At 44.8% G+C, this 24,923-nt stretch overlaps 1 protein-coding gene across 1 annotated transcript in view; it reads right to left on the bottom strand.

Moving 5' to 3' along the window:
• CHRNA4 (cholinergic receptor nicotinic alpha 4 subunit) overlaps positions 1 to 24,923 on the bottom strand; it is a 104,964-nt gene that overhangs the window by 44,511 nt on the left and 35,530 nt on the right. The window contains exon 3 of the mRNA XM_070744462.1: positions 1,480 to 1,524. Coding sequence (XP_070600563.1) covers positions 1,480 to 1,524 — 45 coding nt within the window. The remainder of the gene's footprint in view (positions 1 to 1,479; positions 1,525 to 24,923) is intronic.

Genomic DNA, 24,923 nt, shown 5'->3' with positions numbered 1-24,923 from the left:
GGTACAGGGCAGTAATGGTGAACCTATGGCATGGGTGCCACTGGTGTCACGCAGAGCCATATCTGATGGCATGCGAGCCGTTACCCTAGCTCAGCTCCAAGGAGGAGGAAGAGGGGGAGGGGGAGGAGGGAAAAGAGAAGGAAAGAGAAAGAGAGAGGAAAGGAAAAAGGAGGAAGAGGAAGAGGAGGAGGAAGAGAAAGAAAGAGAAAGATAGAGAAAAGGAAAAAGGAGGAAGAGGAAGAGGAGAAGGAGGAGGAAGAAAGAAAGAAAGAGAAGAGAGAGAAAAGGAAAAAGGAGGAAGAGGAGGAGGAAGAAAAAGAGAAAGAAAGAGAAAGACAGAGAAAAGGAAAAGGAGGAAGAGGAGGAGGAGGAAGAAAGAGAAGAGAGAGAAAAGGAAAAAGGAGGAAGAGGAAGAGGAAAAGGAGGAGGAGGAAGAAAGAAAGAAAGAGAAGAGAGAGAAAAGGAAAAAGGAGGAAGAGGAAGAGGAAAAGGAGGAGGAGGAAGAAAGAAAGAAAGAGAAGAGAGAGAAAAGGAAAAAGGAGGAAGAGGAAGAGGAGAAGGAGGAGGAAGAAAAAGAGAAAGAAAGAGAAGGATAGAGAATGGGGAAAAGGAGGAAGAGGAAGAGGGGAAGGAGGAGGAAGAAAGAAAGAAAGAGAATAGAGAGAAAAGGAAAAAGGAGGAAGAGGAGGAGGAGGAAGAAAGAGAAGAGAGAGAAAAGGAAAAAGGAGGAAGAGGAAAAGGAGGAGGAAGAAAAAGAGAAAGAAAGAGAAAGACAGAGAAAAGGAAAAAGAAGGAGGAGGAGAAAGAGAAGGAAAAAGGGGGAGGACAAGGAGGAGAAAGAGAGATAAGAGATAAGAAAAAAGAGGAGGAGGAGGAAAGAGAAATGGAAGGGGAAGGAGAAGAAAGAGAAAGAGGAGAAGGAGGAGGGAGGAGGAGGAGGAGGAGGGAGAGAAAGATAGAGGAGCAGCAGGAGGAGAAGATGTGTGGACCACCTCTCAGAATTTCCTTCGATGGCCATGCTAATTGTGGAATTCTGGGAGTTGTAGTCCACCCATCTGGAAATTGCCACGGTTGACAAACATTGTATTTATTTGGAATTTTAAGAACTTTATGCAACAGCTTTCAAAAGCAATAGTTGCACTGTATGGGCCAAGTCTTTTAACACCCATTTCCCTAAAGGCAAATGAACAAGGAAATTTCCCAACATTTCATGACATCCCTCGCCATTAAAAAGCAGGATATTTGTACAGGAAAACTCTTCACCATTGCTCCCTCCACCCACATTTTCCCTTTTTCTTCTGAGCTAAATACAAGTAAGATCTCTGGAACTCCGAGTCTGCGGAGTGGGGCGGCATACAAATCTAATAAATAATAATAATAATAATAATAATAATAACAACAACAACAACAACAACAACAACAACAACAACAACAACACGGGGCAGGGGAGGAAGAATAACGAAATCTTGGTTGACTCACTTGTTTCACCCAAACATTTGTGGTCATCATTTGGTTCTTTTCATCCTGAAAAAATGAGACAGAAACAGAACAGAAGTTGTAAGAAAACCCAAAGCTCTATAAGCTTTTGCTGATGCTGCAATCTCACCAATATGATGAAGTGGACAAGGCCATCGGAGCTGTGAGTTCCGCCACCTGCTTACTGGATCCGTGTCCCTCCTGGTTGGTTTCGGCCAGCAGGGAGGTGACACGGAGCTGGGCCCAGGAGATTACCAACGCTTCCTTGGGGAGGGGAGTTTTTCCATCACTCTATAAAGAAGCGCTTGTGCGCCCCCTCCTCAAGAAGCCCTCCCTGGACCCAGCCGTACTTAACAACTATCGTCCAGTCTCCAACCTTCCCTTTATGGGGAAGGTTGTCGAGAAGGTGGTGGCACTCCAGCTCCAGCGGTCCTTGGAAGAAGCCGATTATCTAGGTCCCCGGCAGTCGGGTTTCAGGGCCGGTTACAGCACGGAAACCGCTTTGGTCGCGTTGATGGATGATCTCTGGCGGGCCCGGGACAGGGGTTTATCCTCTGTCCTGGTGCTCCTTGACCTCTCAGCGGCTTTCGATACCATCGACCATGGTATCCTTCTGCGCCGGCTGGAGGGGTTGGGAGTGGGAGGCACTGTCCTTCAGTGGTTCTCCTCCTACCTCTCTGGCCGGTCGCAGTCGGTGTTAGTGGGGGGCCAGAGGTCGACTCCTAGGTTTCTCCCTTGTGGGGTGCCTCAGGGGTCGGTCCTCTCCCCCCTGCTATTCAACATCTACATGAAACCGCTGGGCGAGATCATCCAAGGACATGGGGTGAGGTATCATCAATATGCGGATGATACCCAGCTTTACATCTCCACCCCATGCCCAGTCAACGAAGCGGTGGAAGTGATGTGCCGGTGCCTGGAGGCTGTTGGGGCCTGGATGGGTGTCAACAGACTCAAGCTCAACCCGGATAAGACGGAGTGGCTGTGGGTTCTGCCTCCCAAGGACAATCCCATCTGTCCGTCCATCACCCTGGGGGGGGAATTATTGACCCCCTCAGAGAGGGTCCGCAACTTGGGCGTCCTCCTCGATCCACAGCTCACATTAGAACAACATCTTTCAGCTGTGGCGAGGGGGGCGTTTGCCCAGGTTCGCCTGGTGCACCAGTTGCGGCCCTATTTGGACCGGGACTCATTGCTCACAGTCACTCATGCCCTCATCACCTCGAGGTTCGACTACTGTAATGCTCTCTACATGGGGCTACCTTTGAAAAGTGTTCGGAAACTTCAGATCGTGCAAAATGCAGCTGCGAGAGCAGTCATGGGCCTACCTAGGTATGCCCATGTTTCACCATCACTCCGCAGTCTGCATTGGTTGCCGATCAATTTCCGGTCACAATTCAAAGTGTTGGTTATGACCTTTAAAGCCCTTCATGGCATCGGACCAGAATATCTCCGAGACCGCCTCCTGCCGCACGAATCCCAGCGACCGATTAGGTCCCACAGAGTGGGCCTTCTCCGGGTCCCGTCAACTAAACAATGTCGGTTGGCGGGCCCCAGGGGAAGAGCCTTCTCTGTGGCGGCCCCGGCCCTCTGGAACCAACTCCCCCCGGAGATTAGAACTGCCCCTACTCTTCCTGCCTTCCGTAAACTCCTTAAAACCCACCTTTGCCGTCAGGCATGGGGGAACTGAAACATCTCCCCTGGGCACGTTTACTTTATGCATGGTATGTCTGTGTGTGTGACTGTTAGCATATGGGGTTTTTTAAATATTTAAATATTTTATATCTGTTCGATTGCTTATGATTTGTTTTTTTACATGTTGTGAGCCGCCCCGAGTCTTCGGAGAGGGGCGGCATACAAATCTAAGTAATAAATAAATAAATAAATAAATAAATTTGCACTAATAAATGTGGCGCCTTTCGTGGTCTCTGAGCTTGGTAGTTTTCTTGACATTTCATTACCCAACTAGATAACATTTTATTTATTTATTTTATTTATTTATTGGATTTGTATGCCGCCCCTCTTCGTAGACTCGGGGCGGCTAACAACAGTAATAAAAAAACAGCATGTAAATCCAATACTAAAACAACTAAGAAACCCTTATTGTAAAGCCAAACATACATACAAACAAACATACCATGCATAAATTGTAAAGGCCTAGGGGGAAAGAATATCTCAGTTCCCCCATGCCTGACGGCAGAGGTGGGTTTTAAGGAGCTTACGAAAGGCGAGGAGGGTGGGGGCAACTCTAATTTCCGGGGGGAGTTGGTTCCAGAGGGCCGTGGCCGCCACAGAGAAGGCTTTTCCCCTGGGCCCCACCAAACGACATTGTTTTGTTGACGGGACCCAGAGAAGACCCACGCTGTGGGACCTAACTGGTCGCTGGGATTGGTGCAGCAGAAGGCGGTCCCTGAGATAATCTGATCCGGTGCTAGAAGAGAGTGGGGCTGGAATAACTGTAGATCAAATGGTAAAGATAAAGTTTCCCTCGCACATATGTGCTGCTCATTTATTTTATTTTATTTTTTATTTATTTTTTGTCCAATATACAATACATATGGAAGAGAATAGACATTAAGTAATATATATGACGATGGAAAGTAAAAAGAAGAGAGTCTGGTAATGAGTCCCACACTTCAACAACTCGATTGTTAAAGTCATATTTTTTACAGTCAAGTTTGGAGCGGTTAATATTAAGTTTGAATCTGTTGTGTGCTCTTGTGTTGTTGCAGTTGAAGCTGAAGTAGTCGTTGACCGGAAGGACGTTGCAGCATATGATCTTGTGGGCAATACTTAAATCTTGTGGGCAATACTTATTTAAATACTTAAATACTTAATTTCCAACTCTAGGGGGCAGTGTTCATCTCCTTTTCAAAGCCGAAGAGCCAGCACTGTCCCAAGACATCTCTGTGTTCATGTGGCTGGCATGACTAAATGCCAAAGGGGCACAGAATGCTGTCACCTCCCCACCAGTAATGGGTTCCAGGTTACGCTATCCAGTGCACAGTCCCGGTAGGGAAATCTGCTAGGGATTCAAAGCACTGAACCGCTGACTTTTCTGATCGACAAGCTCAGCATCTTAGCCACTGAGCCACCACGTCCCTTTAGATAAAAAACCAAGCTGTAAATAACAACCCAATCAGGGAACTATCAAGGACATTCCCACCAACACTTACAGGGCAAACCACTTGTATATAAACAGAGAGCAAACCCCATTCCCTTCTAATATGTTTTTTTTTATTTAATTTTTTCCAATTTACATATCAATAAACATTTTAACAGTACTACTATGTCATATGCTTCATATGGTTACTTACATTTATTCCAATACACCTTTATTTCTCTGTTCTAACCAATTATGCCACTCATTCCACACCTCATAAAATTCTGTTTCTTCCTTGCCTTTCATCCCTAATGTGAGCTTATACATCTCTGCACATTCCAGTATCTTTTCATTGCTTAGTGTACTTTCACATTTCCAATATTGAGCATGTACAATTCTTGCTGTGGTTACTATGTGTAAAATAATGTATTGTTTCTTTATTTTTTGGTTAATTATTCCTAATAAGAATAGTCCAGTTTTAAACTCTATTTATTCCCCTATTATTTTCTGTAGCCATCTCCTTATCTGTTCCCAATATTTCTTCACTTTGGAAAATTGTCACCACATGTGATAAAAAGTTCCAACCTTACTTTAACATTTCCAGCAATCCAGTTCATATTTGTATACATTTTGGCCAATCTTGCCAGTGTTAAATGCCACCTATAAAGCATTTTCTACTGATTTTCTTTAAATTCAATTGATAACGTTAATTTATAGTTCTTGTTCCATATTCTTTCCCATTCCTCTACATTTATACTATGGTCTATATTTTGTGCCCATGCAATCATCCAACATTTCACAATTTCCTCTTCCATTTCTACTTCCAATAAATATCTATATGCTTTTATTATAAATTTTTCTTCATTCCCAATCAGTATTGTATCTAATGGTTGTGGTATCCTTTGAATTCCATATTCTTCCATATCCTTTCTATATTGAGGAGGAGGAAGAGGAGGAGGAGAAGAAGAAGAAGAAAAGAAGGAGAAGGAGGAGAAGGAGAAGAAGGAGAAGGAGGAGGAGAAGGAGAAGAAGGAGAAGAAGGAGAAGAAGGAGAAGAGGGAGAAGAAGGAGAAGAAGGAGAAGAAGGAGAAGAAGAAGAAGAAGGAGAAGAAGGAGAGGAAGGAGAGGAAGGAGAGGAAGGAGAGGAAGGAGAGGAAGGGAAGGAGAGGAAGGAGAAGGAGAAGAAGGAGAAGAAGGAGAAGAAGGAGAAGAAGGAGAAGAAGGAGAAGAAGGAGAAGAAGGAGAAGAAGGAGAAGAAGGAGAAGAAGGAGAAGAAGGAGAAGAAGGAGAAGAAGGAGAAGAAGGAGAAGAAGGAGAAGAAGGAGAAGAAGGAGAAGAAGGAGAAGAAGGAGAAGGAGGAGAAGGAGGAGAGGGAGGAGAGGGAGGAGAGGGAGAAGAGGGAGAAGGAGAAGGAGGAGAAGGAGGAGAAGGAGGAGAAGGAGGAGAAGGAGGAGAAGGAGGAGAGGGAGGAGAGGGAGGAGAGGGAGGAGAGGGAGAAGAGGGAGAAGGAGAAGGAGGAGAAGGAGGAGAAGGAGGAGAAGGAGGAGAAGGAGGAGAAGGAGGAGAAGGAGGAGAAGGAGGAGAAGGAGGAGAGGGAGGAGAGGGAGGAGAGGGAGAAGAGGGAGGAGGAGGAGGAGAAGAAGGAGAAGAAGGAGAGGGAGAAGAGGGAGGAGAAGGAGAAGAAGGAGAAGGAGGAGAAGGAGGAGAAGGAGGAGAAGGGGGAGAGGGAGAAGAAGAAAAAGAAGAGGAAGAGGAGGAAGAGGAGGAAGAGGAGGAAGAAGAAGAAGAAGAAGAAGAAGAAGAAGAAGAAGAAGAAGAAGAAGAAGAAGCAGCAGCTCCAGACCCATGAAGACACAAGATCCAATAAAAAAACTGGGTACTTTCTCACCCAAAGTCCCTTGTCCATCTTGACACTAATAAAACAAACCCCATTCTCCAAAATTTATAGAAATCCACTTCTCCTTCGAAAGACATTTCTAATACAAATTCACCTCTGTCGCACTGAGTGAAAAGCGGAAGAGAAAAATTATTTCCAAACCTGTGTTTATACAGTTCATCGCTATGCATATCGTATGCTGCCCTGCCTCCTTTGCCCCTCTTCTGGTTTGCTGATGCGTGAGTGGATGGTCCATTTCCCTTTCCCACACATTCTCTCCCTCGGATATAATCTACACTTCTTATGGGTTAGCTCTCCAATTTTTTCTTTTCTTTTAATATGGGTTAACAATGCAGAAATGTAATCCATGAGCTATTAATATTCGAAGAGCCTTCTGGCTCTCAAGAAGATATTATACTCTGGATGAGCTAATTCAATTGTTTTAGTCAATTGCTTTGAATGTACAGCTCAGGCTGGGCGTATATAAAAATAATAAGAAATCGATAAGCCACAGATCATGGTCTTGATTCTTCTGAAGTTGAGTTGAGCTGACAGCCCTTCAAAAGTCTAAGTCTATATAAGTCTAAATGCTATAAAAGCAAATGAGGAGCTCTCCTGGCTTACAAATGCCTAATGCAGGAAATCCTCTGTTTATGGCCATAATTGAGCCCAAAATTTAGGTTGCTAAGCGAGACCGTTAAGTGAGCGCTGCCCCATTTTATGACTCTTCTTGCCACAGTTGTTAAGTGAAGTGCTGCACAGTTGCTAAGGTAGTAATAGAGTTGTTAAATGAATAGAAACATAGAAACATAGAAGTCTGACGGCAGAAAAAGACCTCCTGGTCCATCTAGTCTGCCCTTATACTATTTTCTGTATTTTATCTTAGGATGGATATATGTTTATCCCAGGCATGTTTAAATTCAGTTACTGTGGATTTATCTACCATGTCTGCTGGAAGTTTGTTCCAAGGATCTACTACTCTTTCAGTCAAATAATATTTTCTCATGTTGCTTTTGATCTTTCCCCCAACTAACTTCAGATTGTGTCCCCTTGTTCTTGTGTTCACTTTCCTATTAAAAACACTTCCCTCCTGGACCTTATTTAACCCTTTAATATATTTAAATGTTTCGATCATGTCCCCCCTTTTCCTTCTGTCCTCCAGACTATACAGATTGAGTTCATGAAGTCTTTCCTGATACGTTTTATGCTTAAGACCTTCCACCATTCTTGTAGCCCGTCTTTGGACCCGTTCAATTTTGTCAATATCTTTTTGTAGGTGAGGTCTCCAGAACTGAACACAGTATTCCAAATGTGGTCTCACCAGCATTCTATATAGCGGGATTACAATCTCCCTCTTCCTGCTTGTTATACCTCTAGCTATGCAGCCAAGCATCCTACTTGCTTTCCCTACCGTCTGACTGCACTTATGAATCTTAACATAAGGTGACCAGACGTCCCGCTTTTGGTGGGACAGTCCCACTTTTTGATAATTTGTCCCGCGGCATTCATTCATTCATTATTTATTTATTTATTTATTCATTCATTCATTCATTCATTTATTTATTTATTTAGTTGAAAGGGACCATGCAGGTCATCAAGTCCAACCCCCTGCCTGAGCAGGAATCCTAAAGCACCTCAGCCAAGTGGCAGTCCAATCTCCTCTTGAAAGTGTCCAGGGTTGGGGAGTTCACAACCTCCGCAGGCTGGTTGTTCCACTGGTTGATCGCTCTGACTGTCAGGAAGTTCTTCCTTACTTCTAGGTTGAATCTCTCCTTGGTCAGCTTCCAGCCCTTGTTCCTCGTCCGGCCCTTTGGTGCTCTGGAGAATAGAGTGGGCCCTTCCTCTCTGTAGCAACCCCTCATACACCTATATACAGCTAACATGTCCCCTCTGGCCCTCCTTTTCTCTAGGCTATCCATGCCCAGTTCCCCCAATCTCTCTTCGTAAGTCTTGGTTTCAAGTCCCCTATTTGAATTTGAAAAATGTCCTGCTTTATTGAAAGATCAACTGTCGCGCAGAGGTAGCCGGCATGACAGTCGGTCTTCATTGGTGGCTCCAGGCCAGGTAGCCTCCCGTCAAGCTGCCCCCACTGGCCTAGACCCCCTCCTGGATTTGACCCAGGTGGATTTGCTGCAGGCAGAGTCTCCAAGTCCAGATGAACTGGGCCACTCCCTGAAGAGGCAGGCGGAGCCGGCAGCCGGTAGGAGAAAGCCGAAGCGGCCGGGAATTTGACAAGCTTTGGCAGCTCAGGAAGTTCCCCTTCTTCCCCCACCTTCACCCATGTGAGTCCTTCTGGCCAGCTCCTTCATTGTGAAAGGCCGGGTGGCTCATCTGCTGAGCCCCTTCTCCTTTCTCTTCCTCCTCTTCTTCCTCCGCCCTCCCCCCAACTCGACCATGGCGCGATCTTCAAAGGGACTCTCCATTTTGCCCCTTTGCTGAGCCTGGCCTCGCTGAAACAACAGGGGTTGGAGGGAGGAAGAGAAAGAGTGAGAGAATGAGAGCGAGAGGGAGGGAAGGAGGGAGAGAGAGGGGAGCTGCTGAGCCCCTTCTCCTTCCGTCCCTCGTCTTCTTCCTCCACCCTCCCCCCAACTCGGCCATGGTGAGCCCAGCCTCACTGAAATGATGGGGGAGAGGAAGGGAGGGAAGAGGAGAAGGGAAGGGGAGGGGAGGGGAGAGGAGAGGAGAGGAGAAGAGAAGAGAAGAGAAGAGAAGAGAAGATTCTTTATTGGCCAAGTGTGGTTGAAAAAACAAGGAATTTGTTTCTGGTGCATAAGCTCTCAGTGTACATACAAATAACAAACTGATAAGTCATAGATCACAAATCACATCATAAATCATCCGATACGAACAAGGGATAAATCATAAGATACCAATAGGAAAAGTTAGTAGGAAAGATAAGTAGACGAGAAGGATAATGACACAAGGCCTTACTATATGAGTCAATAAGAGCTGTTGTGGCACAGTGATTAGAATACAGTACTGCAGGGCTAACACACTGCTCACTCCAGGTGTTCGATCCTGACCAGCTCAAGGTTGACTCAGGTCCTTCCTAGGATGGTAAAATGAGGACCCAAATTGTTGGGGGCAAGAGGCTGATTCTGAAAAACTGTTTAGAGAGGGCTGTAAAGCACTGTGAAGCTGTATATAAGGCTAAGTTGCCATTGCTAAATATCTTTAGGCCCAAGACAGTGCTGTGGAAGGTAGATGTTTAGCAGAATTAGGCTCAGTTCTTAAGCACAGGCCATCCCCAAACTGAGGCGTCCTTAACCTGACGACTTGCTCTACGTGATTTCTAGAACCATTTATCTTCGGACACTCCAGAAGCAAGAACTATGTCAATGATGGCGAACCTATGGCACGGGTGCCACAGGTAGCACACGAAGCCATATCTGCTGGCACATGAGCTGTTGCCCTAGCTTAGCTCCAATGTGCATGTGTGTGTTGGCCAGCTGATTTTTGGCTCACACAGGGGCTCTGGGAGGGCGTTTTTTGCTTCAGAGGGTCTCTGGGGGGTTGGGGGAGGGCTTTTATTTACCCTCTCCTGGCTCTAAGGAAGCCTTTGGACCCTAGGGAAAGTGAAACACGAACCTACTAGGCCCACCAGAAGTTGGGAAACAGGATGTTTCCAGTTTCCAGAGGAATTCTAGGGGGTAGGAGAAGCTGTTTTCACCCTCACCAGGCATTGAATTATGGGTGTGGGCACTCATGCACAGGGGTGGGCAGCAGGCAGGATGGGGTGGAATGCAGTTCCACCAGTGGAAATGAAGATGCATGCGCAGCTCCAGCTGATTGGCGGCTGTCACTTTGTGGATTACTGGTCTCAGCTCCTTTTTTCCCTGTTGCTGCTGCTGTGTCTGCTCTCCTTGCTTTTTTCCTCTTTCCTCCTTACTGGCCTCGGACGAGCTTCCCTCTCTCCTGTCCGGCTCCCCTCCAGCCTCACGTGGCCACCTCCCGTCTGAGGTGCAAACAGAAGGTGTCGGTGGAAGCGGAGCTGGTATCATTTATGCTTCTGAAGCACCCGTTCGCCTAGCTACCCAGCCTGAGGCGGGGGGGGGGCAACCCAGGAAGGAGAGCGTGGGAAACGCAAAGCAAATTGTCACCCCAGTGAGCGACACTGGTAAGGTTGTAAGTCGAGGACTTAGCAGTTCACTTGAACAATGATAATCATTCAAGCTACTCCCACCGGATCACATGGCCGGCAAGCCACTCCTACCCAGTCACATGACCATTAAGCCACACGCACAAAATAAGCCACACCCACAGCGTGACAGTAAAAATTTTGGCTGCCCATTACTGCTCGTGCATATGCGATAACACGGGGGCACTCTCTTTCGGCACCCAAGAGAAAAAAAAGTTCACCATCACTGAACTATGTCATAGATCTGGGTGCATCTCTCGTCTTAAGATGCTCTCATCGTAGAAGCCATCGATCGACGCATTTCTTCATAATGTAAGGCCGTCTATCTTGGGGAATGTACCAAAGCATACCTCCACATTAATTATTCAGAGCAAAGCAACTCTTTTAACAACGGAAGCTTGGTCTGGGTTTCTAGCTTTCACTCCATTTCCCACACAGGAGGAAATGAGAGAGGACCGTTTCCCACAATCTCTGATTGAATTGTAAACGATGACCTCTTTATCTCTCTGGGGGTCTTGCGGCTCCCAAATGACATCCATTCACAAACTCCTTCCTCTTGCCTTTTTTCCAGAATGCGGTGGTTCGATTCCCATCTCATCTTCTTTCCTTTCTCAGCATGTATGGGCTTCCTTGAAACTTTTAAGGGCTATGCGGAAACCAACCACAAATCTCTTTTTTTTAACCTAACAAAACTATTTGCAAAGTGTAGCAAATACTTCAGAAGAAAAGGATTTAGGGGTAGTGATTTCTGACAGTCTCAAAATGGGTGAACAGTGCAGTCAGGCGGTAGGGAAAGCAAGTAGGATGCTTGGCTGCATAGCTAGAGGTATAACAAGCAGGAAGAGGGAGATTATGATCCCGCTATATAGAGTGCTGGTGAGACCACATTTGGAATACTGTGTTCAGTTCTGGAGACCTCACCTACAAAAAGATATGGACAAAATTGAACGGGTCCAAAAACGGGCTACAAGAATGGTGGAAGGTCTTAAGCATAAAACGTATCAGGAAAGACTTCATGAACTCAATCTGTATAGTCTGGAGGACAGAAGGAAAAGGGAGGGCATGATTGAAACATTTAAATATGTCAAAGGGTTAAATAAGGTCCAGGAGGGAACTGTTTTTAATACGAAAGTGAACACAAGAACAAGGGGACACAATCTGAAGTTAGTTGAGGAAAGATCAAAAGCAACGTGAGAAAATATTATTTCACTGAAAGAGTAGTAGATCCTTGGAACAAACTTCCAGCAGACGTGGTAGATAAATCCACAGTAACTGAATTTAAACATGCCTGGGATAAACATAGATTCATCCTAAGATAAAATACAGAAAATAGTATAAGGGCAGACTAGATGGACCAGGAGGTCTTTTTCTGCCGTCAGACTTCTATGTTTCTATGTTTCTATGTATTACAGGAGAAGCCTCATCTCTGCTGATGAACCACTACTGGGAGAAGGAATGAAGATTCGCTGGTTTCATTCTCCTAATGGGCAAAATATAAAACATAGGATGATAGAGTTGGAAAGGACCTTGGAGGACGTCTAGTCCAACCCATTATTGAAGCAGGAGACCATATACCAGTCGTGGCAAATTGTTTCAGCACTGAGTGCCCAAACCAGAATGTGCGTCTCTTTTTGGTATCATTATTATTTTTATTTATTTATTTATTTATTTATTTATTTATTTATTTATTTATTTATTTATTTATTTATTTATTTATTTATTTATTTATTTATTTATTTATTTATTTATTTATTTATTTATTTATTTATTTATCTATCGTTAGAGTTGAAAGGGACCATGACGGCCATCGAGTTCAACCCCCTGCCCAAGCAGGAACCCTATAGTACACCAGTCAAGTGGCAGTTCAATCTTCACAACGTCCGCTGGTAGGTTGTTCCAATGCTTGATCACTCTGACCATCAGGAAGTTCCTCCTTATCTCCATGTTGAATCTCTCCTTGGTCAGCTTCCAGCCCTTGTTCCTCGTCCGGCCCTCTGGTGCCCTGAAGAATAAAGTGATCCCCTCCTCTCTGTGACATCCCCTCGTATACTTGTAGACTGCTATCATGTCCGCTCTGGCCCTCCTTTTCTCTAGGCTATCCATGCCCAGTTCCCTCAGTCTCTCTTCGTAAGTCTTGGTTTCCAATCCCTTAATCATCTTAGTTGCTCTTTTTTGCACCTTCTCCAGAGTTTCAATGTCTCTTTTGAAGTGTGGTGACCAGAACTGAACACAGTACTCCAGTGTGGTCGGACCAGGGCGTAGTAGAGTGGTATTAAGACTTTCCTGGTCTTGGAGTGTATTCCCTGTTGATGCAGCTTAGGATTGTGTTGGCTTTTTTAGCTGCTGCTGCACATTCTTGGCTCATGTTTTGATATGTAATTATTTTGTTGTTGTGCATGTACACTGAGAGCTTACACACAAGAGACAGATTCTTTATGTGTGTAATCATACTTGACCAATAAAGTGTTCTATATTCTATTTTCCATTTAAATAGTTCAGTGGTGGTCTCTCTCATGGTTACATATAACGGAAATTACATGCTTTCTGTAAAAATAATTCTGCAGGCTTAAGATTCATCTTCTATTTCTATTATGCTTAGAGAGGGCTGTTAAAGCAATGTGAAGCGGTATATGTCTAAATGCTATTGCTCTTCTTCTTCTTCCTCCCACTCCTCATCCTTCCTCTTCCTCTTCCTCCTCCTTCCCTCCTCCTCCTCTTCTTGTTCTTCTTGTTCTTCTTGTTCTTGTTCTTCTTCTTCTTGTTCTTCTTGTTCTTCTTGTTCTTGTTCTTGTTGTTCTTTTTCTTCTTCTTCTTCTTCTTCTTCTTCTTCTTCTTCTTCTTCTTCTTCTTCTTCCCACTCCTCCCCCTTCCTCTTCCTCCTCCTCCCTCCTCCTCCTCTTCTTGTTCTTCGTGTTCTTGTTCTTCTTGTTCTTCTTGTTCTTCTTGTTCTTCTTCTTCTTCTTCTTCTTCTTCCCACTCCTCCCCCTTCCTCTTCCTCCTCCTCCTCTTCTTGTTCTTCTTGTTCTTCTTGTTCTTCTTGTTCTTCTTGTTCTTCTTGTTCTTCTTGTTCTTCTTGTTCTTCTTGTTCTTCTTGTTCTTCTCGTTCTTCTCGTTGTTGTTGTTGTTGTTGTTCTTCTTCTTCTTCTTCTTCTTCTTCTTCTTCTTCTTCTTCTTCTTCTTCTTCCGACTCCTCCCTCCTTCTCCTCCTCCTCCTCCTTCAACTAACCCACTTACTACATTCCTATAGGGGTTCACAGGAGGGAATCTCATTCATATATTCAGAGGAAAACAGAGTATAATCCGTCTCTTTTCAGAACCCCCAGGTTAAGGGATTTCTGAGTGATAATTGAGAATAAATCCTGCCCCCAAACACCAAAAGCTTTTGCTATGTTTCAACTAATGAGACACCTCAAACAGTAGAATCAGACAGTCTTAAGTGAACAACATATGTTGCGCCAGAGGCTTTAGATGGCAAAGCCCTCTAATAAATCCAGCATCCTATTGGGGACCAATCAGTAGCAATGAAAAGAGCCCTGCCAGCTTTTTAAACAATGTCTTAATGCAGGGAATTACATGGCTGAACAATACAGATGTGTGTATCAGTATTTACCCCTTTCTCCTTTTATCTAAGGGTGGGCGTTATTCTCCCCCAGGGTCACTTAGTCTTGACAGTCTAAGGATGTGCAGACCAACTCCCAAAATTCCCCAGCCAGTATGGGGGGATTCTGGGAGCTGAAGTCCAGCCATATCCAAAGCAGAACACAGATTCACAGTTTTGTTCCATACAATATCAACCTTGGGAACTCTCTGCTAACGTATTCAAATTGGACAGTCATTAACATGTATGTATTTGTGTGTTTGTTTGTTTGTGTGTGTGTATGCATGGTGCAGGTATATATTTATGTATATAGCATTATTATTATTTATTATTAATCAGATTTGTATGCCGCCCCTCTCTGCAGACTCGGGGCGGCTCACAACAATAATAATACAATGTAAACAAATTTAATATTTAAGTTAATTTAAAAAAAACCCAATTTAGAAACCAATCATACATACTAGCATACCATGCATAAATTTTATAAGCCTATGGGGAGGGAAAGTGTCAATTCCCCCATGCCTGACAACAGAGGTGGGTTTTAAGGAGCTTACGAAAGGCTAGGAGGGTGGGGGCAACTCTGATATCTGGGGGGAGTTGGTTCCAAAGGGTCGGGGCCGCCACAGAGAAGGCTCTTCCCCTGGGTCCCACCAAACGACATTGTTTAGTAGACGGGACCCGGGGAAGGCCAACTCTGTGGGACCTAACCGGTCGCTGGGATTTGTGTGTTCATGTGCATTATATATATGTTTGGGTAAACATACACTCTCTTGAGAGCAGGCAACTGAATTTCATTTTTAATGTGGGCTGGTGTGCTCACAGAAAACAAAGGCAATGAAAGATTTATCTTATCTTATCTTATCATTTTATCTTCTCTACAGGAATCTAACCAACTAGTGATCAAGGGAGGAATAATAATAATAATAATAATAATAATAATAATAATAATAATATATTGGATTTGTATGCCGCCCCTCTACGTAGACTTGGGGCGGCTAACAACAATGATAAAAACAGCATGTGACAATCCAATAATATAACAACTAAAAACCCTTATTATAAAACCAAACATACACACAGACATACCATGCATAACTTGTAATGACCTAGGGCAGCGTTTCCCAACCGGTGTGCCGCGGCACACTGGTGTGCCGCGAGACATGGCCAGGTGTGCCGCCAAGCTTCAGCTGGGTGGGGCGCTGCCGGTACTTCCATCCTGGGGCTCCCGCTCACAGCTGTCCCCCGCCTCCTGCTCGATGCTGCGGTTTTCGGCGCTCTCCTGCTGGGCCCCAAAGAAGGAAGGCAGGAAGAAGGAGAGCTCCATTCTTCACACCTTTTTCCCGCCTTCCTTCTTTGGGGCCCAGCAGGAGAGCGCCGAAAACCGCGGCATCGAGCAGGAGGCGGGGGACAGCTGCGAGCGGGAGCCCCAGGATGGAAGTACCGGCAGTGCCCCGCCCAGCTGGAGCTTCTCTGGCGTCGACGGCAAGTATCCGATGGGAGCGGGGGTGGGCGGCCGCAGCGGCCGCAGGCAGTCGCAGGGAGATGGCGGCAGCGAGAGGGATCGCTTTCTCTCTCTCTCTTAGCTGACTGCAAGCGGGAGCCCTGACGGTGGCGGTTGGACATGCTGCTGGACGTCGTACATGCTGGCACTGCGGGCCTGGCATATACGGTGTCCAGCACCACGTCCAGCTGCCGCCGTCAGGGCTCCCGCTTGCAGTCAGCTGAGAGAGAAAGAGAAAGAAAGAGAGACATATAAGAGAGGCAGAGAGAGAGAGAAAGAGAGACATAGCAAGAGAGGCAGAGAAAGAGAGACAGAGCAAGAAAGAGAGACAGCAAGAGAGGCAGAGAAAGAGAGATAGAGAAAGAGAGAGAGAAAGAAAGAGAGACATAGCAAGAGAGGCAGAGAGAGAGAAAAAGAAAGAGAGACATAGCAAGAGAAAAAGAGAGACTTAGCAAGAGAGGCACGGAGAGAGAGAGAAAGAGAAAGAAAGAGAGACATAGCAAGAGAGACAGAGAGAGAGAAAGAGAGAGAAATAAAGAGAGATAGCAAGAGAGGCAAAGAGAAAGAAAGAGACATATAGCAAGACAGTGAAAGAGAGAGAGAGAGCAAGAGAGAGAGAAAAAAGCAAGAAAGAGATAGCAAGAGAGACAGAGAGAGAGAGAGAGCAAGGGAGAGAGAAAGACCTAGAGGAAGGGAAGGAGGGAGAGAGAAAGAGAGCAAAAAAGAGAGGAAGAAAGAAAGAAAGAGGGATGGAGAGAGAGAAAGAAGGGAAGGAAGGAAAAGAGAGAAAGAGGGAGAAATAGAGTGAAAGGGAGGAAGAGAGAGGGTTTTTTTGTCCAAACTTTTCTTTAGCCCCCCCCCCCTTCAGTGTTCCCCAGGATTTTGAAAATATGAATAATGTGCCGCGGCTCAAAAAAGGTTGGGAAACACTGACCTAGGGGGAAGAGCTATCACAACTCCCCCATGCCTGGCGGTATAAATGAGTCTTGAGTAGTTTACGAAAGACAGGGAGGGTGGGGGCAATTCTAATCTCTGGGGGGAGTTGGTTCCAGAGGGCCAGGGCCGCCACAGAGAAGGCTCTTCCCCTGAGGCCCACCAAACAACATTGTTTAGTCGACGGGACCCGGAGAAGGCCAACTCTGTGGGACCTTATCGGTCGCTGGGATTCGTGCGGTAGCAGGCAGTTCCGGAGGTAGTCTGGTCCAAAGCCATGTAGGGCTTTAAAGGTCATGACCAACACTTTGAATTGTGACCGGAAACTGATCGGCAGCCAATGCAAGCCACGGAGTATTGAGGAAACATGGGCGAATCTTGGAAGCTCCATGATGGCTCTCACGGCTGCGTTCTGCATGATCTGAAGTTTCCGAACACTTTTCAAAGGTAGCCCCATGTAGAGAGCATTACAGTAGTCGAGCCTCGAGGTGATGAGGGCATGAGTGACTGTGAGCAGTGACTCCCGCCCCAAATAGGGCTGCAGCTGGTGCACCAGGTGAACCTGGGCAAATGCCCTCCTCGCCACAGCAGAAAGATGATGTTCCAATGTCAGCTGTGGATCGAGGAGGACGCCCAAGTTGCGAACCCTCTCTGAGGGGGTCAGTAGTTCCCCCCCCCAGGTATCCTTTTTGGACATCCAAATGTCTACATTAATAAGAATCAGAATAGGAATAGGTATGGAGAGGAGAAGGGAAGGGAAGGGAAGGGAAGGGAAGAGAGGAGAGGAGAGGAGAGGAGAAGAGAAGAGAAGAGAAGAGAAGAGAAGAGAAGAGAATTTTGGAACTGCACCAGGGACTCAGAGCTGTGCGCACAGTTCCATTTTCCCTACTGGAGCTACAGAGTGGCCTGTAGCGGTAGGAACCCAATACTGGTGCCGCAAGAGCTCCACCTGTAGGCCACCACACCATTCTTGTCTGTTCCTCTTCTGTAACCTCTTTAAATCCTAATTTATTTTAGCAAACAAACTGGAGAGAAACATCTCAGTGCCTTGTTCCCAAATATACTTGAAGCCTTCCACAGTTAGAATATTTTGCTCCATTATTAATAGACCTCCTCTCCTTTAATTATAATCGTTATTCTTTCTGGTTCCCTCTAGGGCCTGACCTTCAAAAATCCACTCTTATCATGTTCTTCCTCTAATCAACAACACTTTCCCACAGGAAGCTTTCTTATAATTAATTTTAAATTCTTCATTTTTCTTGACAAAGTTCAAAACCAGCCATAGGAAGGTTTTTGTAATTAATTTCAAAGTCTTGTTTCAACTCTATCTGGCCCCTTAATCCACTTATAACGTTCCCAAATCTGTGTCCTCATCACTTTTGGCTGTTTATTCTAAAAGAAGAGTCTTTTAAGTCTTTAAAACTTACATAAAACTTTTTTCATGAGCAATTGAAGGAGACTCACCTAGTGTGATCTTATTTCTGAAGATTCTTTATATATATATAATACCCCATTAACAACAATCTTTTTTTGCATTTTTATGTTCTGCAATGCGTGCGTTTATTCTACGATTAGTTTGTCCAATGTATGTGGCTGCACATGTTTTGCATGGACAAACTAATCGTAGAATAAACGCACGCATTGCAGAACATAAAAATGCAGTCAAAAAAGAAGAAAAAACTTCCTCCCTTTTCCAGCATATTAAAAAAACAGGACATGAAATTGACTTCGAAAAAATGAAATTACTTTCCAAAAAAGAACACGTATATAAAAGAATAATCATGGAAGCCATAGAGATAGAAAAACACCCCCTCTGTATGAATAAACGTGATGACACGTCCCGCCTACCAGAAATTTGGAAACCAGCCCTAAACAAAAAAACATATCATAATCATCACCATGTCAATCCTTCAACTAAATGTGATTCCACCAACCAATCAAATCATTAAAACATAGCCACCCAATCTATTTGCTACATTCAAACCAAATCTCCACCCCCACCACTATTTATAAGGAACAAATGGCAGTTGCAAACAAACTATATTTACAGCAGCACGAAGCTTACAACTTCAGCCTGATGATGGTGAATATTACACGGGGCAAAACCCGAACTCAGAACAATCTACATACATACATATATATATATGGGTTGGGCCGAGAGGCAAATAAGAAGCTGTGATGTTCCTTCGATACACCAGGGTGATTCGACACAAAAATATGTAACCCTTCCCTGGTGCAGAGCTGAAGGGATTGGATACTGTAGCCTAGAGCAGGGGTCTCCAACCGCCGGTCCGCGGACCGGGACCGGGCCGTTGGGGGTTTTCAGCCAGTCCGCGGCACCAGGGCCCCCTCGGCCTTTCCGCGCTGCCCACCGCCCGCCCCGATTTGCCCCCTCTGCTCCTCTGCCACCTCCTGCCTTTCACCGCAGCTCCTCCCGCACCCGGAACGCACGCCCTGCCCGCCTCACATTTGCCGAGAGGACTTTCGCCCCGGGCTCTCAGCAAGGGGGCTGCATGAGAGGCGGGGCCGGCGGAAGGTGATATTCAATGTCGGGGGCGCACGGGCGGTTTTGCGCGCGCTCCCTATCTCCCTGCTAGCCCACTCGGAATACTGTATTCAAAATAAGAAAAGCCTTCGCCGGCAAAGGCTTTTCTTATTTTGAATACGTATTCCAAGTGGGCTAGCAGGGAGATAGGGAGCGCGCGCAAAACCACCCGTGCGCCCCCGACATTGAATATCACCTTCCGCCGGCCCCGCCTCTCATGCAAACCCCCTTGCTGAGAGCCCGGGGCGAAAGTCCTCTCGGCAAATGTGAGGCGGGCAGGGCGTGCGCGCGTCACCGCTGAGAAGAACGGAGAGAGAACGAGAGTGAGTGAAAGCAACAGACAGCAAGATAGAGAGAAAGTGAGAAAGAGAGAGTGAGAGAAAGGGGGGGAGAGAAAGAGATAGCAAGAGAGAGAGAACAAGAGAGAGAAAGAGCGTGAGAAACAAAACAAGAGAGAAAGAGTGAGAGAGAGAGAAAGCAAAAGAGACAGAAAGAAAACAAGAGAGAGAAAGTGAGAAGAGAGAGAAAGAGGGGGAGAGAGAGAGAAAGAGAGGGAGAAAGAGAGGGAAAGGGGGGAGAGATAGCAAGAGAGGGAGAGAGAAAGAGAGAGGGAAAGGGGGAGAGAGGGGGGAGAGAAAGAGGAGATAAAGGAAGAGGAGAGAGAGAAAGGAAGAGAAAGAAAGAAAGAGGGATAGAAAGAGAGAGAGAGTGAGAGATGCTCAGTGAGCCTTTCTTTGAAGTTGCCTTTCTTTCTTTCTTTCTTTCTTTCTCTTTCTTTCTTTCTTTCTTGCTCTTTTTCTTTCTCTCTTTTACCTTTCCTTCCTCTATTTCTTTTCTTTCTCCTTCCTACCTTCTTCCCTCCCTCCCTCCAGTCCTTCCTCTCTTACTCTCCCCTTTCATAAGTTTCCTTGCTTCCTTCCTCTGTTCCTGTCCCTTCCCTCTTTCCTTCTTTCTTCCTTCCTTCCTTCCTTTCCTCCCTTCCTTTCCTCCCTCCATTTCTTGCTTTCCTTTTCCTTCCTCCCTTCTTTCCTCCCTCATTCCCTTCTTTCACTCCTTCCTCTCTTACTCTCCCCTTTCACACCTTTCTTTGCTTCTTTGCACCCTTCTTCTGTTCCTGTACCTTCCCTCTTTCCTTCCTTCCTTCCCACCATCCGTCCATTCATTCACCCATTCCTCTCTTGATCGCCCCTTTTATGGCACCGCTGACAGCTAGCTCCCCCCCCCCACCGGGCCATGGAAAACTGGTCTAGCTGAAAGCCGGTCCCTGGTGCAAAAAAGGTTGGGGACCTCTGGCCTAGAGGATAATTCTCTGCCTTACAAGGCAAAGGTTGCAGGTTCAAGTCCCAGTGGGTATGGCTAGCTGATGAGGCCAAAATAAGGCCGAAATAGATCTATCCTAGTCTCCCTTAATTTTCAAATTCAGCAAAAAAACATGTGACATATATATATACATATATATATATATATATATATATATATATTTGTTTTTGTAAATTTTCACGGGTATATGTATATAGATTGTTCTGAGTTCGGGTTTTGCCCTGTGTAATATTTTTCATGTTTATGCGACGTTTCGGTGAAATCACATTCACCATCATCAGGCTGAAGTTTCCAAGCTTCGTGCTGTTGTAAAATGGAATGTTTGCAACTGTCATTTCTTCCTAGTATATAGTGTGGGGGTGGAGATTTGGTTTGAATGTAGCAAATAGATTGGGTGATTATGTTTCAGTGATCTGATTGGTTGGTGTAATCATAATTATTAGAAGGATTGACATGGTGATTTTTATGAAGTGTTTTTTGAAGTGTTTTTGTTTAAGGCTGGTTGGAAACCAGCCTTAAACAAAAAAAACAAAAAAAACACTTCATAAAAATCACCATGTCAATCCTTCTAATAATTATGAATTTGGAATTTTGAAATTTGGAAACCAGCCTTAAACAAAAAACACTTCATAAAAATCACCATGTCAATCCTTCTAATAATTATGATTACACCAACCAATCAGATCACTGAAACATAATCACCCAATCTATTTGCTACATTCAAACCAAATCTCCACCCCCACACTATATACTAGGAAGAAATGACAGTTGCAAACATTCCATTTTACAACAGCACGAAGCTTGGAAACTTCAGCCTGATGATGGTGAATTGATTTTATTTATTTTTATTTATTTATTTATTTTGTCCAATACACAATGAGGGTTTTAGTGGGTATATATCTATATACACATAGTAAAATACATGATGAAGGTTATAGAAGAGATACTCATAGTAAAATATATCTAAGAAATAATAAAAAAGAAGGTATAGTAATAGAACATATCAATGAAAGAATAGAAGAAGAGATATAGGAATAGAAGAAAGGTATAGGAGATATAGGAGAGCAATAGGACAGGGGACGGAAGGCACTCTAGTGCACTTGTACTCGCCCCTTACTGACCTCTTTGGAATCTGGATAGGTCAACCGTAGATAATCTGAGGGTAAAGTGTTGGGGGTTTGGGGATGACACTATGGAGTCCGGTAATGAGTTCCACGCTTCGACAACTCGGTTACTGAAGTCATATTTTTTACAGTCAAGTTTGGAGCGGTTAATATTAAGTTTAAATCTGTTGTGTGCTCTTGTGTTGTGGTCAAAGCTGAAGTAGTCGCCGACAGGCAGGACGTTGCAGCATATGATCTTGTGGGCAATACTTAGATCTTGTTTAAGGTGTCTTAGTTCTAAACTTTCTAGGCCCAGGATTGAAAGTCTAATCTCATAGGGTATTCTATTTCGAGTGGAGGAGTGAAGGGCTCTTCTGGTGAAGTATCTTTGGACATTTTCAAGGGTGTTAATGTCTGAGATGCAATATGGGTTCCAAACAGATGAGCTGTATCTGAGGATGGGTCTGGCAAAAGTTTTGTAAACTCTGGTAAGTTCCTTCCAACCCCTTCTTTGCACTTTTTTTAGGGACTCCTTCAGCCCCTTTTTTAATATTCTGGTCACCTTAAATACATATAATATAATAGATGGGGTCTAACAGTGCAATATAGAGTGGGGTGTTTTTTTTTAAAAAAAAAACATTGGTACTCTACCTTTATTGGTGGAATTTCCCAAATTTGTGGATGACACTAAGCTAGTAGTTCTCAATTTGGGGGTGGGGACCCCTTTGTTGGTCGAACAACCGTTTTACAGGGGTCGCATAAGACCATGGGAAAATACAAATTTTCCATGGTGTTAAGAACTGGTGTTAGGAACTAGAGTCTTCGGAGAGGGGCGGCATACAAATCTAAGTAATAAACTAAAGTTTCATCTTCTGGAGGCTTTCAAGAAGAGGAGGGGGCCACTCTATTCTCCAAAGCACCAGAGGGCCAGATGAGGAACAACGGCTGGAAGCTGACCAAGGAGAGATTCAACCTAGAAGTAAGGAAGAACTTCCTGACGGTCAAAGCGATCAACCAGTGGAACAACCTGCCTGCGGAGGTTGTGAACTCCCCAACTCTGGACACTTTCAAGAGGAGATTGGACTGCCATTTGGCTGGGGGGCTTTAGGATTCCTGCTCAGGCATGGGGTTGGACTTGATGACCTGCAAGGTCCCTTTCAACTCTAACAATAAATTAATAAATTAATAAAAATAAAGTGGCCAGACTGCCAACTGTCAGAAATGCTGTAGGTTCTGCTGCGATGGGAGGGAGGGGGTTGGACTAGATGACCTGCAAGGTTCCTTTCAAATCTGTTAATCTATTACTCTATTCGAGGCTCGACTACTGTAATGCTCTCTACATGGGGCTACCTTTGAAAAGTGTTCGGAAACTTCAGATCGTGCAGAATGCAGCTGCGAGAGCAATCATGGGCTTTCCCAAAAATGCCCATGTTACACCAACACTCCGCAGTCTGCATTGGTTGCCAATCAGTTTCCAGTCACAATTCAAAGTATTGGTTATGACCTATAAAGCCCTTCATGGCATCGGGCCAGATTATCTCAGGGACTGCCTTCTGCCGCACGAATCCCAGCGACCAGTTAGGTCCCACAGAGTGGGCCTTCTCCGAGTCCCGTCAACTAAACAATGTTGTTTGGCGGGACCCAGGGGAAGAGCCTTCTCTGTGGTGGCCCCGGCCCTCTGGAACCAACTCCCCCCAGAGATTAGAATAGCCCCCACCCTTCTTGCCTTTCATAAGCTTCTTAAAACCCACCTCTGTCATCAGGCATGGAGGAACTGAGAAATTCTTTCCCCCTAGGCTTCTACAATTTATGCATGGTATGTCTGTATGTATGATTGGTTTTAAAATAAGTGTTTTTAGCTGTTTTAGTATTGGATTGTCACATGTTGTTTTACCACTGTTGTTAGCCGCCCCGAGTCCACGGAGAGGGGCGGCATACAAATCCAATAAATAAATAAATAAATACTAATTAAACAACTATATTTATTCATTTCACAGCCTTGGCAAGAAAGGTTGTACAATGGAGCAAAATTCACTTAACAGCTGTCTTATTGAGCAACATAAATTTTGGGACCAATTGGTGTCATAACTCAAGAACCTCCTGTACTTCTAAACCAGGCGTCATGAATCCTGCATCTGTGCATCGTTATTTTTTTCTGCCTATATGGCATCTCTCTCTCTCCCTCTTTTTAAAACTTTACTAAGCCCTCTTTCCCTAAAGTACACTATGCATTTTTTGTCAATAAGGAATCAATAGGAGATTGAAAACAAAGCAATTTATAGAAAGAATAGCAAAGAGAAGCTTCAGTGGTCATTAAGAGGTTGGGATATTCACTCAAGACAAAGACAGGGTTGGAGAAAGTATTATGGAGATCCGAGCATTTGACAAAAGATCTTGAAGGAGGGGAAAAAATTAAACTCAACAATGCTGTTATCAGAACAATCTTGGTTTCCTTCTGAGTGATTTAATCTCTTCATGGGTGGCAAAATTTCCAGTAATATTGGCCTTGCTTTGGAATAAAAATAGAAAATTGGGGGAAGGAAATTCAAGGTTAGAGCAGCGACTAGAATAAAAATATGGAAACAGATTCATCTTTAAAAAAAATAAAAAACCAAGCCAGCCATAAATAAAGCAAGGTTAAATCATAAAAGGATTTTCTTCTTAGCTAAATATGTAACAAAATATAGCAGGGTAAAACACAGAGATGTGAAATTTCCATAGCCACCGTTCAAGTGGATAGGTTCTCCTGGATTGCTAAATAAGAAGTGACGGGAAGCCCTGGACAGTCATACAGTAGCTTTTTTCATAGAAAAATGGAAAAATGGGATTAAGTCCTACGGCAATCTTCTCCTTGGCGTTCTGGGTTTTTTATACAGTAGTACCACTACTTACGAACTTAATTTGTTCTGTGACCAAAGAAAAAGTTTGTAAGAGGAAGCATTTTTTCCTATAGGAATCAATGTAAAAGCAAATAATCCATGTGATTTGGGAAACCACAGAGAAGTTGGAGGCCCTGTTTCCTCCCAGGAGATTCCTAGAGAGGCCACAGAGGCTTCTCTCCATCTTTTCTGGCCCTGTTTCCTCCCAGGAGATTCCTAGAGGCCCCACGGAGGCTTCTCCCTGCCTTTTCCAGCCCTGTTTCTCCCAGGAGATTCCTAGAGAGGCCCCACAGAGGCTTCTCCTCACCTTTTCTGGCTCTGTTTCTCCCAGGAGATTCCTAGAGAAGCCTCACAGAAGCTTCTCCCCGCCTTTTCTGGCCCTGTTTCCTCCCAGGAGATTCCTAGAGAGGCCCCACGGAGGCTTCTCCCTGCCTTTTCTGGTTACAGTTTCGGA

Source organism: Erythrolamprus reginae, chromosome 3 (genome assembly GCF_031021105.1).
Source record: "Erythrolamprus reginae isolate rEryReg1 chromosome 3, rEryReg1.hap1, whole genome shotgun sequence".
NCBI lineage: Eukaryota > Metazoa > Chordata > Lepidosauria > Squamata > Dipsadidae > Erythrolamprus > Erythrolamprus reginae.
The sequence above is the reverse complement of the archived record's forward strand: the minus strand, read 5'-3'. Positions and strand labels throughout refer to the sequence as shown.